Genomic DNA, 19,526 nt, shown 5'->3' with positions numbered 1-19,526 from the left:
GCTGTAGTAGGTGGCTGACTAGAGAAGAGGGCTCTGGTGCTGGGTGGCTGTAGTAGGTGGCTGACTAGAGAAGAGGGCTCTGGTGCTGGGTGGCTGTAGTAGGTGGCTGACTAGAGAAGAGGGCTCTGGTGCTGGGTGGCTGTAGTACTAGTAGGTGGCTGACTAGAGAAGAGGGCTCTGGTGCTGGGTGGCTGTAGTAGTAGGTGGCTGACTAGAGAAGAGGGCTCTGGTGCTGGGTGGCTGTAGTAGGTGGCTGACTAGAGAAGAGGGCTCTGCTGTTGCCTTTTCCAGAACTGATGATGTTAGAATAGTATGATGATTTGGCAGCAGAGAGGGTTTACATATACTCAAACTTTGTTAATCAACTAGATTAAATAGTGTATAGTAATACACTTTAAGTGTACAGTACAGTGTATAGGACTGTGAAGCTATGCATCCCCCACCCTGTATCCCCCCCCCCCCCCCATGGTGCTTTGACACCCAAATTTCCCCAACGGGATCAATAAAGGATTATCTTATCTTATCTTAACTATTAACAATACATAAAGGAACACTTCACCGAAAAACAATGCTGGTTTATTTTGCACATAATCTCAGACAACATCCCAAAACTCTAAACCATTTTGCATATTTATTTATATATTTGCATAGTTAAGAGTAGGAACAAGTCCTCCAGCGATGTTATGTTAATTACAGCAATAGCGATTGCTATTTTTTCATGTCCCTAATTTCTTTGACAAATTACAAGGATTCAGTGTCCTCCGATGACATAATGTGTGCAAAACTGTTTACAGTTGTGTGATATGTGTGAGATTATGTGCAAAATAAATCAACATTGTTTTTTGGTGAAATGCCACTTGTCACAAGTCATAAGTAAGCTAGCTTACTAATAGCTTGTTCATGATCTATTGAATGAATGAATGAAAACTTTATTTAACAGATTGCAGAATGGGTACAATACAGTACGGCTCAATACATACAATTGTTAAGGGGATGCAGACCTGAGAAAGACGTTTAAATTGTCTTGTTTCCATCAGGGTCCCCCATAAGGCATAGCCTCTATAGTTTAAAATCTGACTAGACAAGTCAAAGTCTTGTTTACATCAGGGTCCCCCATTTTCAATTCATCATAAGTAATTATCTGACACACACAACATACAGATAGACAGTCAGTACTACATTATTTCAGCTCCTGATGAATTGAAAATGGGGGACCCTGATGTAAACAAGACGAAAGTCTTTCTCTGGTCTGCATCCCCTTAACAATTGTGTGTATTGAGCTGTACTGTATTGTACCCATTCTGCAATCTGTTAATAAAGTTTTCAATCAATCAATCAATCAATGAATCAGACGCCAGTGGAACTGCACCGTCAACAGTCAACAACACACAACTCACCCGCGGGCTGCGCACCGGTACCGCTCGGAGCGGCGGACGCTAGCTGACCCGCCGCGTCAAAGAGCAAAAGTCCTGACAGCAGAAGATAACATGATGACACGGGGACGGCGGGGCCCATTGTCGTTCTTCTACAGATCTACAGCGAAACCGAATGCAAGTAGTGGAACGTCTTGGACTTTCCTTCCACGGGACGGTGGTATAAGCAGGAAGTAAATTTGATCACGTGACTCGACTGTCAGTCCGTGTCTGTGCCGCTCTCGCTCTGCTCCCGTACCCCCCGTCCCGTCCGCCTTTTCCTTCCCGTCCCGTCCCGCGCCCTGTCTTTTGATTGATTGAAAACTTTATTAACAGATTGCAGAATGGGTACAATACAGTACAGCTCAATACACACAATTGTTAAGGGGATGCAGACCAGAGAAAGACTTTCGTCTTGTTTACATCAGGGTCCCCCATTTTCAATTCATCAGGACATTTATGACATACATGACATACAGATAGTCAGTACTGTCTGCTACATCTATACATTTATGACATACCAGATTTGCAAATACAGTACTGTTTGTGATACAGAAGGAGTCAAGAAAAGGGAGTATATACATTTGACGTGGAAACTGTACATTGGAGGAGGTTGGGTGGGGGGGGTTGGGTACATTGGGATATTGACAACCATACTGGGTAATTTACATTGGAGGTGGGGGGGCACACTGTATAAACAAGTAAAACTGTACATTGAGGGGGGGGGGGGGGGGGGGGAGGAGACACTGTACAAACAAACAAAATTGTACATTGGACTATTGACAAAACCATACTAGGTAAATGACTGTACATTGGAGGGGGTTGGGTTAGGATATTTACAGGGGCCAGTGTTGAATTGCAGTCTCCCGTAGGTGTCCCTTGAGAGAGGTTTTGAAAGTGGGTAGTGATCCACATTCCTTCCCCTGTCCCGTCCCGTCCTGAGTCGGGAATAAATTTAACTCTCCCATCCACACAGCGCGGAGAGAGCGAGCTGGACGACATGGGCTGCCTGCGCTTCGATGTGCGTGGAAACATTAGTAGTAGTAGTAGTAGTAGCCTACTAGTCCATGGATTGTCCAGCATGCTGATCATGTCCAGTAGCCTGAGGAATGTGAATCACTAGCTACCCACCTTCAAAACCTCCCTAAAAGAGCACGGTCTACGGAAGACTGCAATCCGAAACTGGCCCCTGTAAATGTCCAAACTCAACCCCCTCCAATGTACAGTCCCCACCCCACCTACCCAACCTCCTCCAATGTACAGTTTCTTCCATACTATTTTTTTTATACTATTTTGGTATCACAAACAGACAGTACTGTATTTGTAGATCTGGTATGTCATAAATGTATAGATGTAGCAGTACTGTCTATATCTGTATGTCATGTATGTCATATGTTACGATGAATTGAAAATGGGGGACCCTGATGTAAACAAGACGAAAGTCTTTCTCTGGTCTGCATCTCCTTAACAATTGTGTGTATTGAGCCGTAGCTACTGTATTGTACCCATTCTGCAATCTGTTAATAAAATGTTCAATCAATCATTGTGTTCAACTTCGAACTATGGTACTAAAAATGGTACAATCCCACAGATTTTATGTTTACGAAACAGTACGTGTCTCTAATGCCAAACACGGGATGGCATTGCTTATTGAAATACTCTAGGGCTAGGCTATTCAATGTTCATACATTTCCTACCAACACAGCTCATTTAACATCTTATTTGATTATCTCCTGCTATCTGCTGCCTATACCAAGATGTCTGCAATGACAATGTAATGGAATGCGATGGATATACACACATCCCCAATAATATTCACATTGTGGGTTTTCTCACTATATAGCGTATATTGCAATACAACAATAGGTCATAATAGGCTATAACATAGCGGGACAACATTGTTCATGTAATTTCCTTGTTTTATTTCATGTTTCACAAAGTAATATAAAAATGTCTTACAAAAACATTCCCTGCCCATGTTGTAAAACATTTGGAGAAGGATGAAGTGCAAAAGGTAAGCGTACAGTAAATAATCATCATGAAAACGAGAGTAACACTTCTTGGCTGTGGTCCAAATAGAACGATGGAGCAATGGGGACTGTGACGTCAGATGAGTCACGCCTTCTCATAGGTGCGCACTGCATGGACATCTTCAAACGTCAAGCTCTGTGGGGGGGAGGGGGGAGCGGGGTTGAACATAATTACTGTGTGAATGAAGACGCAATGAGCCAAGTGTAACACTTGAAAATGTACATACTGTAAATAGGCACCTATTTAACCCTTCCACTACCACTCTACCAAAGGGTTAACCATTTCACTGTGACAATACAGAAGGTTGGTTAACACTTTTCACTGCCACACGACAAAGGGTTAACCATTTCACTATACCACACTACAGAATGTTAACCCTTTACTATACCACACTACAGACGTTAACCGTCTATACTCTATAGTGTGTGGTATAGTGAAAGGGTTCACCTTCTGTAGTGTGGTAGTGAAAGGGTTCAAATGGATATTCCTACACATAAGAATTATCCTTGCAGTAGCCTGCTCAATAAAGCATTTATAAAACATGTTGGTTTTATAATAGCAAAGTGGAGTTGTTATATATTGTTGGCATTATTGTCCAACAGTATTCCACCAGTTAAGGAAAATAAGCAGAATAGTAGTAGTAGTCGTATAGTGGTAGGCAGCAGTAGTATTAGTAGTAGTAGTAGTAGTAGTAGTAGTAGTAGTAGTAGTAGTAGTAGTAGTAGTTTTATTCAGTCACACACAAAACAATATGCACAATCATTTCAGACTGTCAACGGTCTTTGTTTCTGGCATAATAATAATAATTTGTTTACCAAATTAAGCCTCTAAAACAAAACACAAAAAAATAAGTATTCACATTTGTAACCCTCAAAAATAGCTATACAAGCCATTTTTTGAAAATCCAAATCAAATGACTCATTCTTAAATGTATATCAGCATTGTTCCATGAGTTCACCCCAACAGTAGAAATACATCTCCATTGCTTAGCTTTTTGTACAGTAAACTTACAAACATGATATTTGCTCTCCTGTATTGGAAAAATACCTTTTCACACCATGCACTTCCTTGATTGTCGGGGATCTGACGTTGCGTCAAAATCCATTGTAATGTGATAAATAAAGACATTGATTGGAGAATAATGCCAGCCACATTATTGATCATATGTAACCATTGGGTAACCACGTCCCTCCTTGAATCCCATTACAAAAAAAGGTCTGATGGTCATTTCAGTTTGTTAAGGGGATGCAGACCTGAGAAAGACGTTTAAATTGTCTTGTTTCCATCAGGGTCCCCCATAAGGCATAGCCTCTATAGTTTAAAATCTGACTAGACAAGTCAAAGTCTTGTTTACATCAGGGTCCCCCATTTTCAATTCATCATAAGTAATTATCTGACACACACAACATACAGATAGACAGTCAGTACTACATTATTTCAGCTCCTGATGAATTGAAAATGGGGGACCCTGATGTAAACAAGACGAAAGTCTTTCTCTGGTCTGCATCCCCTTAACAATTGTGTGTATTGAGCTGTACTGTATTGTACCCATTCTGCAATCTGTTAATAAAGTTTTCAATCAATCAATCAATCAATCAATGAATCAGACGCCAGTGGAACTGCACCGTCAACAGTCAACAACACACAACTCACCCGCGGGCTGCGCACCGGTACCGCTCGGAGCGGCGGACGCTAGCTGACCCGCCGCGTCAAAGAGCAAAAGTCCTGACAGCAGAAGATAACATGATGACACGGGGACGGCGGGGCCCATTGTCGTTCTTCTACAGATCTACAGCGAAACCGAATGCAAGTAGTGGAACGTCTTGGACTTTCCTTCCACGGGACGGTGGTATAAGCAGGAAGTAAATTTGATCACGTGACTCGACTGTCAGTCCGTGTCTGTGGCTGTGCCGCTCTCGCTCTGCTCCCGTACCCCCCGTCCCGTCCCGTCCCGCGCCCTGTCTTTTGATTGATTGAAAACTTTATTAACAGATTGCAGAATGGGTACAATACAGTACAGCTCAATACACACAATTGTTAAGGGGATGCAGACCAGAGAAAGACTTTCGTCTTGTTTACATCAGGGTCCCCCATTTTCAATTCATCAGGACATTTATGACATACATGACATACAGATAGTCAGTACTGTCTGCTACATCTATACATTTATGACATACCAGATTTGCAAATACAGTACTGTTTGTGATACAGAAGGAGTCAAGAAAAGGGAGTATATACATTTGACGTGGAAACTGTACATTGGAGGAGGTTGGGTGGGGGGGGTTGGGTACATTGGGATATTGACAACCATACTGGGTAATTTACATTGGAGGTGGGGGGGCACACTGTATAAACAAGTAAAACTGTACATTGAGGGGGGGGGGGGGGAGGAGACACTGTACAAACAAACAAAATTGTACATTGGACTATTGACAAAACCATACTAGGTAAATTACTGTACATTGGAGGGGGTTGGGTTAGGATATTTACAGGGGCCAGTGTTGAATTGCAGTCTCCCGTAGGTGTCCCTTGAGAGAGGTTTTGAAAGTGGGTAGTGATCCACATTCCTTCCCCTGTCCCGTCCCGTCCTGAGTCGGGAATAAATTTAACTCTCCGATCCACACAGCGCGGAGAGAGCGAGCTGGACGACATGGGCTGCCTGCGCTTCGATGTGCGTGGAAACATTAGTAGTAGTAGTAGTAGTAGCCTACTAGTCCATGGATTGTCCAGCATGCTGATCATGTCCAGTAGCCTGAGGAATGTGAATCACTAGCTACCCACCTTCAAAACCTCCCTAAAAGAGCACGGTCTACGGAAGACTGCAATCCGAAACTGGCCCCTGTAAATGTCCAAACTCAACCCCCTCCAATGTACAGTCCCCACCCCACCTACCCAACCTCCTCCAATGTACAGTTTCTTCCATACTATTTTTTTTAGACTATTTTGGTATCACAAACAGACAGTACTGTATTTGTAGATCTGGTATGTCATAAATGTATAGATGTAGCAGTACTGTCTATATCTGTATGTCATGTATGTCATATGTTACGATGAATTGAAAATGGGGGACCCTGATGTAAACAAGACGAAAGTCTTTCTCTGGTCTGCATCTCCTTAACAATTGTGTGTATTGAGCCGTAGCTACTGTATTGTACCCATTCTGCAATCTGTTAATAAAATGTTCAATCAATCATTGTGTTCAACTTCGAACTATGGTACTAAAAATGGTACAATCCCACAGATTTTATGTTTACGAAACAGTACGTGTCTCTAATGCCAAACACGGGATGGCATTGCTTATTGAAATACTCTAGGGCTAGGCTATTCAATGTTCATACATTTCCTACCAACACAGCTCATTTAACATCTTATTTGATTATCTCCTGCTATCTGCTGCCTATACCAAGATGTCTGCAATGACAATGTAATGGAATGCGATGGATATACACACATCCCCAATAATATTCACATTGTGGGTTTTCTCACTATATAGCGTATATTGCAATACAACAATAGGTCATAATAGGCTATAACATAGCGGGACAACATTGTTCATGTAATTTCCTTGTTTTATTTCATGTTTCACAAAGTAATATAAAAATGTCTTACAAAAACATTCCCTGCCCATGTTGTAAAACATTTGGAGAAGGATGAAGTGCAAAAGGTAAGCGTACAGTAAATAATCATCATGAAAACGAGAGTAACACTTCTTGGCTGTGGTCCAAATAGAACGATGGAGCAATGGGGACTGTGACGTCAGATGAGTCACGCCTTCTCATAGGTGCGCACTGCATGGACATCTTCAAACGTCAAGCTCTGTGGCGGGGAGGGGGGAGCGGGGTTGAACATAATTACTGTGTGAATGAAGACGCAATGAGCCAAGTGTAACACTTGAAAATGTACATACTGTAAATAGGCACCTATTTAACCCTTCCACTACCACTCTACCAAAGGGTTAACCATTTCACTGTGACAATACAGAAGGTTGGTTAACCCTTTTCACTGCCACACGACAAAGGGTTAACCATTTCACTATACCACACTACAGAATGTTAACCCTTTACTATACCACACTACAGACGTTAACCGTCTATACTCTATAGTGTGTGGTATAGTGAAAGGGTTCACCTTCTGTAGTGTGGTAGTGAAAGGGTTCAAATGGATATTCCTACACATAAGAATTATCCTTGCAGTAGCCTGCTCAATAAAGCATTTATAAAACATGTTGGTTTTATAATAGCAAAGTGGAGTTGTTATATATTGTTGGCATTATTGTCCAACAGTATTCCACCAGTTAAGGAAAATAAGCAGAATAGTAGTAGTAGTCGTATAGTGGTAGGCAGCAGTAGTATTAGTAGTAGTAGTAGTAGTAGTAGTAGTAGTAGTAGTAGTAGTAGTTTTATTCAGTCACACACAAAACAATATGCACAATCATTTCAGACTGTCAACGGTCTTTGTTTCTGGCATAATAATAATAATTTGTTTACCAAATTAAGCCTCTAAAACAAAACACAAAAAAATAAGTATTCACATTTGTAACCCTCAAAAATAGCTATACAAGCCATTTTTTGAAAATCCAAATCAAATGACTCATTCTTAAATGTATATCAGCATTGTTCCATGAGTTCACCCCAACAGTAGAAATACATCTCCATTGCTTAGCTTTTTGTACAGTAAACTTACAAACATGATATTTGCTCTCCTGTATTGGAAAAATACCTTTTCACACCATGCACTTCCTTGATTGTCGGGGATCTGACGTTGCGTCAAAATCCATTGTAATGTGATAAATAAAGACATTGATTGGAGAATAATGCCAGCCACATTATTGATCATATGTAACCATTGGGTAACCACGTCCCTCCTTGAATCCCATTACAAAAAAAGGTCTGATGGTCATTTCAGTTTCACCATGATACCTGCCATTGTATACATTATTTACCAGGTACAGCCTGTCATGGATTGCCATGGTACCACGTGGGTTACTTATGTGGTTCTCAAACTACGGATCGTGACTCGTGACCCAAAGTGGGGTCGTGGGTAGGTGACAGTGCGTTGGCAAGTAAAAAAAAAATCGTTGTTGAATGTTCTGGCAACATATTTTGGCTAAATATGCCTTGTTTTATAAATGTGTATTGATAACATAGTGCTGTAATTATATTTTCTAATAAATATGCATGATCAAGTTCAACAACGTTTGCTTTTATTTGGCTATTCCTTAATTCCACATTGAATTGAAAATCCTAAATAAAATTGCGTCGTGGTATAAAAAAAAGTTTGAGAACCCCTGGATAGTCTAATTTATGTGTTTTTTTATACTATTCAGCAGGTGAATACAACAGATGACCATTGGTCTACAGAGTATAGAGAGAGCACTATAGGTCACTAGATTTTAGCAATCTCTTACCATGACCAGCTTTCCATCCTTGATCTCTCTGATGAACTTGGTCTCTTTTCCGTCCCACTTCTGCACATGCACAAGCTTATCCCCATCCATGGTCACCGTAGCCTAACAAATACAAACAAACAAAGAGAGAGAGGGAAACGTGTTGGCATGTTGTGTCCATGGAGGGGGGGGGGGGGGGGGGGGGGGGAGCAAAAATAAATGCGTCAAAATCCAAAAGCACTGCATGTACTGTTTCCGACCTACATCAAATAGTTTTGTCCAAATTTGATAATTAACTTCTCTGTTAGATTCAAATGTATATTAGATTAAAATGTACGTCATCATACAGCACAAGTGCAGTACAACAAAACACAACCAGAGTGCAAATATAACACTAAAATATACAATGTACAGGTGATTAAACTGTGTATAAAATATATAAATTATTACTACTGAGTAATAGTGCTAATCAGATGTATGTACAGAGTTGTAGTATTATTATGTAGGTAAAGACACTATGGTTGTAAGTCATACTGGCCCAGTATATAACTCAGTAGGTAAGGGATACAGTATATACAAATATAGATATCATGGCTACAGATATGTAAAAAGGATTGTGTGCAGAAAGATGTGGATACATATAGATACGGTAAGTATAAATACGGTATATACACCATTATTGTGCTATCATACAGAGTTATATGGGTTATATGCAGGTGTATAATTATATAGAAAGGATTATATGCAGGCATAATAGACAGATATCATAAAGATAAATATATACATATGCTGTAAATATTAGGGATTTATGGCTATGGATTTATGGCAAACCATTAGGGCTCTAAGAACGTATATGAGAGCCCTATTATGTCATCTTATACAGGTTTATTTTGCTCAAACATGCAGTTATTTTTTTTCTTCTTTTGTAAGGTCAAATGACACCTGCTCTTCCCCATCACAAAAAGTAAAGAACATAATGTCAGTCTCCCTCCCCCCTCTCTCGTTCTTCCTCCCCTCGACTTACTTTGCAGTTCCTGTCGTCGGCGGTGGCCTCGTCGAACTCCTCTCCCAGTTTGAAGGAGACCTCGGTGTTTTTAAACGTACTCTGGGTCTTGATGACAACCTTGTCGCCCTCTTGGGCGATGATGATCGTCGGTTTGGTCACATTACCGAGGTGGCAAAGCCGACGCCTTCATGCCAAACACCAGTCGCACAAAGACACGGTTAGAGGATTGTGATATTGTCATGATGAAATTATATTTTATATATATCTTTAACATTCATTGCATTTATCCCTTTTTTTTTTAATATATATAAACCAGCATTTTTGCCGAGTCCTACTAGTATATTTGAATGACCTTTTATGGCGTTTCCCCTGTTTAAATAGGCTAAATGAAATGGAAAAACAAATCAAATGATAGAGAGAGGGGGAATAGATGCAAGCTACTCACCAATTGCTTTCATGTACTCATCAAAGTTCTCGCTGTCGATCAGTTTCCAGGTGGCACAGAAGGCATCGACCATGTTGAAGGCTTGAGATGGGTGTTGAGTCTCCACGTAAGTTTACAGCTTTGGGGACCTCTGCTCCTGTGCGCCCGCACTACCGCTCTCGCCCTCATTAATATGCGGGGGGGGGGGGGGGGGTTGGGGGGGGGGGATTTTCCTCTGACTTGTGATTGGCGCAAATAAATTGGGATTCTTTCGGAGTTTGCTCATAGATCAGCTGATGGAGGCTGCGGCTCCCAGAAAACAGGCTTTATGTGACAACAACACCGGCGTCAACACGTAATGTTATTGTTATTATTTTTATTGTTTTTTTTGGCCCCTGCAGGTGGAACCAGTCCAATCTTGATCATCCCTTTCATTTCAGATGTAAAGACCTACAGTATATATGCAAATAGCCTTAATTGCACACATTGACCCGTTAATTGACGGATGTTGAAATGGTTGTTCACATTGTATATCATTAATAATATCCCCTCCTCCTATACTACTTAGCTTGTCAGTGGCAGCTGGTGGATGGAATGTGTCATGTCGGGGTGGGGTCCGGTCGGGGGGGGGGGGGGGGCTGAGTGCTGGGGTTGGGGGACTCAGTGAACCGGAATCAGAGTTTGTTTGACAGGCCTGTGTCGTTAACCGCATTAACCCTCTGAGAGACTCCCATGGGCCTTCTGGCTGCACAGCCCAGACAGCAATTACTGCAGCAGGACTGAAAAACCCTAAAGTCTGTGTCTGTGTGTGTGTGTGTGTGTGTGTGTGTGTGTGTGTGTGCGTGCGTGCGTGCGTGCGTGCGTGCGTGCGTGCGTGCGTGTGTGTGTGTGTACCCTTCCCTCATACTTTATGATGATAGGATGCAGGCCAGGCAGACACCTGGTTAAGACGAAAAATTAGACCTAGGGAAGAGTACGAGGGGATAATTATCTATGATCATACTTTTAAATTCCAATACAGTGGTTCAGTGGTTCCCAAACTGTGGTGCGCGAGCACCCTCTAGGTCAGTGGTTCCCAACCTTTTTCCCCCCAGGGACCCCCAAACATCTCTGATGAAATTCGCGGACCCCCTCCTAATAAGATACCATAAAATACTTTTTTTTTTTTCATTTCAATAACAAACTGCTTATACACAGGCATATGCATCACAATTAGACCCACTATGCTTCTTTAACTTGTGCCTTCAATCAACAAATCTCATCTTGCACCATATGCATTTCAAAATGTTTGGCCAATATTCAAATCCTGTATTCATCCTCTCAAATCAGGCCCTAATGGTGAACGGTTTGCATTTATGGAACAAATCAATGCAACAAATTAAACTAAATATGAGACAGGAAATTCCAATCAGTAGCAGAGAGAATCTGTCCTAGCTGGGTTTAATACCTTTTTTTTTGTCATTTTAATAACAAACTGCTTATACACAGGCATATGCATCATAATTAGACCCACTATGCTTCTTTGACTTGTGCCTTCAATCAACAAATCTAATCTTGCACCTTATGTATTTCAAAATTTTGGCCAATATTCAAATCCTGTATTCATCCTCTCAAATCCCCACAACACATACGCTCCAATACATCTTCAGTGAATGAAAGATGAAAATGTTCAGGGGAGGATCTTTAGAGAAACATAAAGGTCAGATTATACTCTTGACATTTTGGGACAATCTCTTATATTTGTCAAATGATCTTTTTCTGTTTCAAATCCAAAGAAATACTTTCATGGTATGTTCCGTGAATGGAAACCTGTTCAGCACACCTCAATTTAAAATGCTATAATGTTGTTGTTCACTACTCATCCCTTTCAAACGCTATAATGATCAGCACACTCGTTTCAAACACTTATCTATTATGGGAGTGCAGGCCTCAGAGTGCCTTAAAGCAGTTTTGGATTAATCTCACTCATGAGAACACCTTATCTGTGATTATTCTAGATACCTCATTCTGGGAGTACAGGCTGTATAATGCTGCATTGTTCCCCAAGGCATGAGGACTTCTTAAATGTATCTTCTCCAACCAGAACAAGATCTCAGGTGTGTGTAATGAGAGAGTATAATAGTTTCTCTCTCTCTCTCTCGTCTCTCTCTCTCTCGTCTCTCTCTCTCTCTCTTCCTCTCTCTCTCTCTCTCTCTCTCTCTCCTCTCTCTCTCTCTCTCTCTCTCTCTCTGTGTGTGTGTGTGTGTGTGTGTGTGTGTGTGTGTGTGTGTGTGTGTGTGTGTGTGTGTGTGTGTGTGTGTGTGTGTGTGTGTGTGTGCGTGTATGTGTGTGTGTGTGTGTGTGTGTGTACAGTATGAGAGAGAGAGAGAGAGAGAGAGTGTGTATTTGGGAGGGCGGACAACGTGTAGCTATATTGATAGAGTATATGCACCAATGGGTCCATATAGCATTTGTGTGGGTTTGTGCAATGTGAGTGAGTGAATGAATGAGATGAGAGAGAGAGAGAGCAGAGAGAGAGAGAGAGAGAGAGAGATGAGATGAGAGAGAGAGAGAGTAGAGAGAGAGAGAGAGAGAGAGAGAGAGAGATAGGGGGGGGGAGAGAAAGGAGAGGGGGAGAGAGAGATGGGAGGTATATATAATATAAACTGGACTTTTGAATAATTATTCATCATGCAGTGACGCACATGCCATGGGCGGCACACACAGGAACACACATGCAATTTTTGGGTCACAGATGAAATTGAGTCTCAGTGCTTGACCCATCCCGTCGTCCTTCCCCCCAAGGGCAGCCGGGAGCAGATAGGGGCTGCGGCGTGGGGCCGCGCCCCGGGGACCAATCCAAGTGCTCCAGGTGTCCAGGTGGAGGCTCTATTGTCTTAGTTCCACACAAAATCAACTCTTTGGACAGTAATCTGAATGGAGCTCATGAAGGCATGGCATACGAGGTCTGCTGACGCTCTACTAGACACACGTGTCTCTCTGCTCCACAGCCCAGACGAAAAGATCTATGGGGAGAAACTTGGGGAGGACTGGAGAATATAATAATAATAATAATAATTTAGGACCTGCTCAGAGGTCATCAATCGGCACACATGCGATGCATGCATGCAATTCGTATCTGCGATTAACCCATCCCGTCGTCCTTCCCCCCCAAGGGCAGCCGGGAGCAGACAGGCGTCAACGTGAGCCGCGCCAGGGGACCAATCCAAGTGCTCCTGTCCGTCTTCGTCAAGGACGCCACAGCGTTAGCGATCTATTGTTGTGCATGTTTTTCCATTGGGTTTATCTTATCGGGGGGGGAAACCCTTGCGAGCATGGGGAGAACATGCAAATGAAATCCCTTTTAGGTTTATGGTCATTTTAAACAATGAAATAGTTTAAATAATACAAAATTTTATTTTGTATTATTATTATTATTATTATTATTATTATTATTATTATTATTATTATTATTATTACATTGTGCACCGTTGTCATGGTTACATGTAGTGTCTTATAAGGCAGTGTGGGCTGGAGACCTCTGGTGCTTGAAATCAAATACAAGTAAATCACGTACAAATCAGATATCTTTTTTACATTCAATCAGAAACCTTTAAGTAAAACATAATGGCAGTCAATGCACATATATGATTATTATAAGGAATTTAGAATTTACACTTATTATGTCTCGGCATCCAGTAATATAACATTTATTAGTATAGAAACTAGATGAGTCAGGTAATGATATCTAACATCAGGCAATGACTATGTTTCTTAATAATAACCTTCTTTTCCATAATGGGTGTGTAGCCTATACTTCATCCACTGTTGTATGACGCTAAATTGACTGGGAAACACACATTACATTTAGATTCACATTTTGTCATTTAGCTGACGCTTTTATCCAAAGCAACTTACAAGTTCTGTACAACAAGTCAGTCGGCCAGAAGATGTAGAGCGGAGGGGTCTTGAGTAGTTAGAGACCATTGACCGGAGGTTTGGCGGAAGACGTTCCCTTCTCTGCACGATAAGTCAGGTCGAGGACCTTGAAGTGGAATCGTGCGGCGATGGGGAGCCAGTGCAGCTCTCTGAGAAGTGGGTAACACAGGCTGACTTTGGTCTGTTGTTTATTGCCTGTGCGCTGCACGCAAGGTCATGTCATGTCAGGTCAAAAAATCGTTTTCATTTAGAAAGTGAGTTTAGTAGGAGAAAATAAAATTTTAAACATCAGTTTGCACGTACCACACTTAAACAGATGTGTCCTTCAGTTATTGGTGTAAAGTTGTTGAATTCTCTCCATAGCGAGCTTAAGGGATGTAATAGTGTTTATCAATTCAAAAAAATTATTATTATTATTATTATTATTATTATTATTATTATTATTATTATTATTATTATTATTATTATTATTATTATATTATTATTATTATTATTATTATTATTATTATTATTATTATTATTATTATTATTATTATTATTATTATTATTATTATTATTATTATTATTATTATTTAATTTTTACTTGTTTAACTGTGGATTGTGTGTTTCTTGTATAATGGTATAAATTATTATTTTGTGTAAATTAGGTTGTACACCGACCATTAAGTAAATACTTGTTTAGTTTAGGAATAAGATGTATTCTTCTTCCTGCTCCTTTTGTCCATGGAATGATATTTATGATTGTGTAATGAAGAAACTCTGACTGTATTGATTCCATGTGGCAAATAAAAACTCTGAACTGAACTGAAACTGAACTGAACTGAAATGTTGTGGCCACCAGGTGTGTGTCTGTGGAACGTTCTAAGTGGGTGGTGTACTGTATCTTGTGTACATGGTGCACAGTGTGTTTGATTCTCACTTCTGAGATCTCAAACAAAACCTCTATGATGTCCATGTTTGACAGCAGTAGCCAGTTTTTATTTTCCAATACATTTGTTTGTATAAGTTTACTGTACACAAAGTTAAGAAAGGGACTAAAAATATATGCATTTCTATTGTTGGGGTTAATTTATGGAGCAATGCTGATATAAATCAAAGAATGAGTAATTTGCCTGTGGTTAAAAAAAACTATTTTTGAGTGTTACAAATGTGAAAATCTTCATTTTTAAATATTAGTTTTTTTTGTTTTGGGGGCATAATTTGATAAAAATATAGGACATGCATAATACGCATTATGCTTCAGCTTGTACCTTTTCAGTCACTGCCAGAATCAAAGACCATTGACAGTGTGGAATGATTGTATTGTGTGTGATGACTGAATATACAACTATAGGGCTGTCCCCGACTAAGGATTTGGATGGTCGACTAGGATTGGCCAAAATTTGCCGTTAGTCGATTATTGGTTTTTTTTGGACTATATTTTTAAACTTTTTTTTTAATTAAATTTTTTTATAATTCCATTTGGGCTGTGGGGGGTGCTTAATGTCTGAAGGAGTCGACTGAAAGCTTCTTGTCCTCTGCAAAAGCATGCAATTGGTCCACTGAGGGATACATCTTGATATTTGTCTAGTCTAGTGTGTTCATTAGATGGGTGAAATCCTCTTTCAGTGCCTCTGTGCCTGTTTTCGTAGGCAGTTAGCCTCTGGTATGCGTGCCATTAGCGTTAGCCACGCTTCTAGGCCTCTTTTCTTTTGGAAAGAATGATAACATTTTTATTTTTTATTATATTCGACTAAGAGGTTGGCCAGTCGACTACGGCTCCTTTCGACCGATTAGTCGACTAATCGATTAATAGGGGTCAGCCCTAACAACTACTACTACTACTACTACTACTACTACTACTACTACTACTACTACTACTACTACTACTAACTATATATATATGTAGTACGGCTGCATCACAGTTGTTTTGACAAAATACACCCACATTATGGTTCCATTGGCCACATCCGTCAAACTTTTACTCTAAATGTCTATAAACATCTCAGCAACATTATTTTTTCATTGTGTATTATTTACCACACGTGTAAACTGATGCATTGCAACATTGTAACAAACACTGTGATTCAACATGAGAAATTGTACTGTTTGCATTGTATTGTTTCAGACTCATGTCTGAAAGCTTTGTTTTCAATGGAATGATCCAGAGACTACAGCACAGCTCTGATGTACAAAGACATATCTGGCGCCTCCCTCTGGAAGAAAACTATATAAAAAATAAATAAAGATAATTTGCTGACTAAACCAATTATAACAAAAATGTAAACACCATTGATACACATATCATAATATTTATTAGCTTTAGTGAACATTAATCTTTAAGGGTGGCATATACTGCAATGTAAAACTATTTACAGACTGAAAATACAAGGAATATCCCTTTATCTCTAATGAATCAGTATCAATTTATATTTAAACTGTAAAAAACACACGCAAGGTCAAGGTTTGCCCTTTAACACACTATAATAACAAACCACACATAAGATTAAAAATTTTACTCTACAACCAAATGGAATGTTTTTTTCTTTTCAACTATTTGTTGTGCAAAAAAGAGACATTCTTGTATCTACGTGATTGACATTCTGAGAAGAAATGCTTTTGGTTGGAATTTCACCCCCATATCATGGTACTGTATTTACTGTACAAATCCCTAAAGGTCACATTTAAAATGACCTCTTTTTTTCATGAGTCACGGCCACATTTCCACAGTCGTCATAATAACCACTTCACCAGTTTTGACTCTATATGCTAATTAAATGTGAACAAGACACGATGCGAATATATCAATCCATATCAACAGATCAATATATCATCCACACATGTAAATATGAGTTCCATAGGTCACCTTTGACTACAATTTAAGATTATGAAACACCAACTCATTGGACTCACAAAGCATTCCATCACTTTCCCTTCAATAAAAATGACAATTTTCATCATCATCATCACCACCATCATCATCGCCATCATCATTGTCAACATTATTAACATCATCATTGGCATCATTGTCATCAACAGAAATAACAATCTTATCCTACCAATATTAACTGTCCTCAATATCTCATTCATCATCATCATCATCATCATCATCACTATTATTATCATCATCATCACTATCATCATCACCATCATCATCACCATCAACATAATGATCATCACTATCATCATCATCATCATCACTATTAGCATCATCATCATCCTTATCATAATTTTTATCATCACCATCATCATCATCACCACTACCATCGTCGTCATCATCGTCCTCCTTTTTTCATCATTCGTTTGGTCCAATTTCGTTTGGTCCTCCTAGTACCATTATAATCCTGACTGATGTTGCATAGTGACAGTGAGTCAAACCTTACAGTTGTCTGGTCAGTGGAATGGGGAGGGGTCACAAAGTATTTTCTTCTCTTTTCCATCAATCCATCTGTCCATTTGTCTTTTCATCTGTCTATCATTGACCCTCCTTCAAATCTTCCTTCCATCCATCCATCATTCCATCCTTTCAGGTGTTCAGAGGGTTCATGTGTTATGGTTGAAGGGAGTGTAGGCTGTATGTGTTATGGTTGAAGGGAGTGTAGGCTTTATGTGTTATGGTTGAAGGGAGCAGATGGTTCATGTGTTATGGTTGAAGTGAGTGTAGGCTTTATGTGTTATGGTTGAAGGGAGTGTAGGCTTTATGTGTTATGGTTGAAGGGAGTGTAGGCTTTATGTGTTATGGTTGAAGGGAGTGTAGGCTTTATGTGTTATGGTTGAAGGGAGTGTAGGCTTTATGTGTTACGGTTGAAGGGAGTGTAGGCTTTATGTGTTATGGTTGAAGGGAGTGTAGGCTTTATGTGTTATGGTTGAAGGGAGCGGAGGGTTCATGTGTTATGGTTGAAGGGAGTGTAGGGTCCATTACGTCCCCTCTGCCTTCTCTTCCCCCTCCGCGAGGGTCTTCGTTGGGCTGGAGGATGAGCCCTCTCCCCCTCCGTCGTCATCATCTACGATATATACATACACATACACGCAGGTGTGCGCACGCACACACATACATACACACAAATACATGCATGTACACACACACAAACACACACAGAAAGAGGAGAGAAACATAAATCATCACCATTCTCTGAAAGAATATGAAGAAGAATGTGATGATGATGATGATGATGATGATGATGATGATGATGATGATGATGACAACGTAGATGCATCACAACGATGTGGTTTCATGGGTGTGTGTTTCATATTTTACATACATGATGACACGTTGTTTTGGGTTTAATCAAATTTGATTGTGAAATGTAAAACCACATGGATGCGAAAGACTTGGCCTTGTTGCAAAATGCTGAATGTTCATTAATATACATTGTCCCTTACAAATAAACGAATAAATTCAAATTCAAGTCGTCCAATTATCACCCAGCTCTCCTATCCTCCTCTCACCTGCCTCCCTCATATCTGTGACATGCAGCTGTACATGGTCTCTTACAGTGCAGGCAGGAATAGAGGCGAGACCTGCTACAGTATGTGATTAGCTGTATTCACAGTGTTACACTGAATTATTGTTAATTATTTTTACCTTTATTTACAGAGGGTAGGTTCGCTGAGCACGGATGCTCTTTTTCAGCTACGTCCTGCTTCACATTCACACAGTTCCATTCACACCTGGGAGCTGCCCAGTACAACCACAGTCTGACACCGTTGGCCACTGAGCAACTCCACTGGAGCAGTTGGGGGTTAAGTGCCTTGCTCAAGGGCACTTCAGCGGTTGGTGTTAAGGGCATGGGAGAGAGTTATTCATTCACTTCCCCAGCCCAGATTTTTCCTGCCGGTCCGGGGGATCGAACCGACGATCTTCCGCTTCTCTAACCTTTAGGCCACCACTGCCCTAATTGAAAGGTAGAATTGAAAGGTATAATGATTACATGTGTTATGGAGTGTTTTCATGTGTTATGTAGTGTTTACATGTGTAATGTATAGTGTTCTAATGTGTTATGTAGTGTTTACATGTGTAATGTAGTGTTCTAATGTGTTATGTAGTGTTTACATGTGTAAAATAGTGTTTACATGTGTAATGTAGTGTTTACATGTGTACTGCAGTGTTTACATATGTAATGTAGTGTTTACAAATATAATGCAGCATTTACATGTGCTATGTAGTGTTTGCATGTTATGACGTGTTTCCATGTGTTATGTAGTGTTTACATGTGTACTGCAGTGCTTAAATGTGTAATAGTGTTTACATGTGTAATTCAGTGTTTACATAATAATGTAGTGCTTACATGTGTAATGCAGTTTACATATAATGTAGTGTTTACATGTGTACTGCAGTGCTTACATAATATGTAGTGTTTACATGTGTAC

The 19,526-nt window shown here is 40.2% G+C and overlaps 3 protein-coding genes across 3 annotated transcripts in view; all 3 read right to left on the bottom strand.

Annotated features, from left to right (window-relative positions):
- smpdl3a (sphingomyelin phosphodiesterase acid like 3A) overlaps positions 1-1,587 on the bottom strand; it is a 35,157-nt gene extending 33,570 nt beyond the window's left edge. Inside the window, 1 exon segment of the mRNA XM_084314609.1 lies at positions 1,398-1,587. Within this exon segment, the coding sequence (XP_084170735.1) occupies positions 1,398-1,515 (118 nt within the window). The 5' untranslated portion in view covers positions 1,516-1,587.
- Positions 1,588-7,012: 5,425 nt separating this feature from the next.
- On the bottom strand, positions 7,013-10,353 carry LOC311228922 (fatty acid-binding protein, brain-like; the record flags this gene model as incomplete). Its single annotated transcript, XM_084314883.1, is given in 5 exon segments — positions 7,013-7,259; positions 8,851-8,952; positions 9,854-10,002; positions 10,005-10,019; positions 10,281-10,353. Coding segments are annotated over 5 exon segments (390 nt in total). The 3' UTR covers positions 7,013-7,208.
- A 7,721-nt stretch (positions 10,354-18,074) lies between these two features.
- Positions 18,075-19,526, bottom strand: part of pkib (protein kinase (cAMP-dependent, catalytic) inhibitor beta) — a gene marked incomplete at its 3' end in the record, with an annotated part of 205,143 nt that continues 203,691 nt past the window's right edge. The window contains exon 3 of the mRNA XM_084314179.1: positions 18,075-18,160. Coding sequence (XP_084170305.1) covers positions 18,075-18,160 — 86 coding nt within the window. The remainder of the gene's footprint in view (positions 18,161-19,526) is intronic.

This window comes from Notolepis coatsorum (assembly GCF_963971535.1).
Source record: "Notolepis coatsorum genome assembly, chromosome: 5".
Lineage (NCBI taxonomy): Eukaryota > Metazoa > Chordata > Actinopteri > Aulopiformes > Paralepididae > Notolepis > Notolepis coatsorum.
The sequence above is the reverse complement of the archived record's forward strand: the minus strand, read 5'-3'. Positions and strand labels throughout refer to the sequence as shown.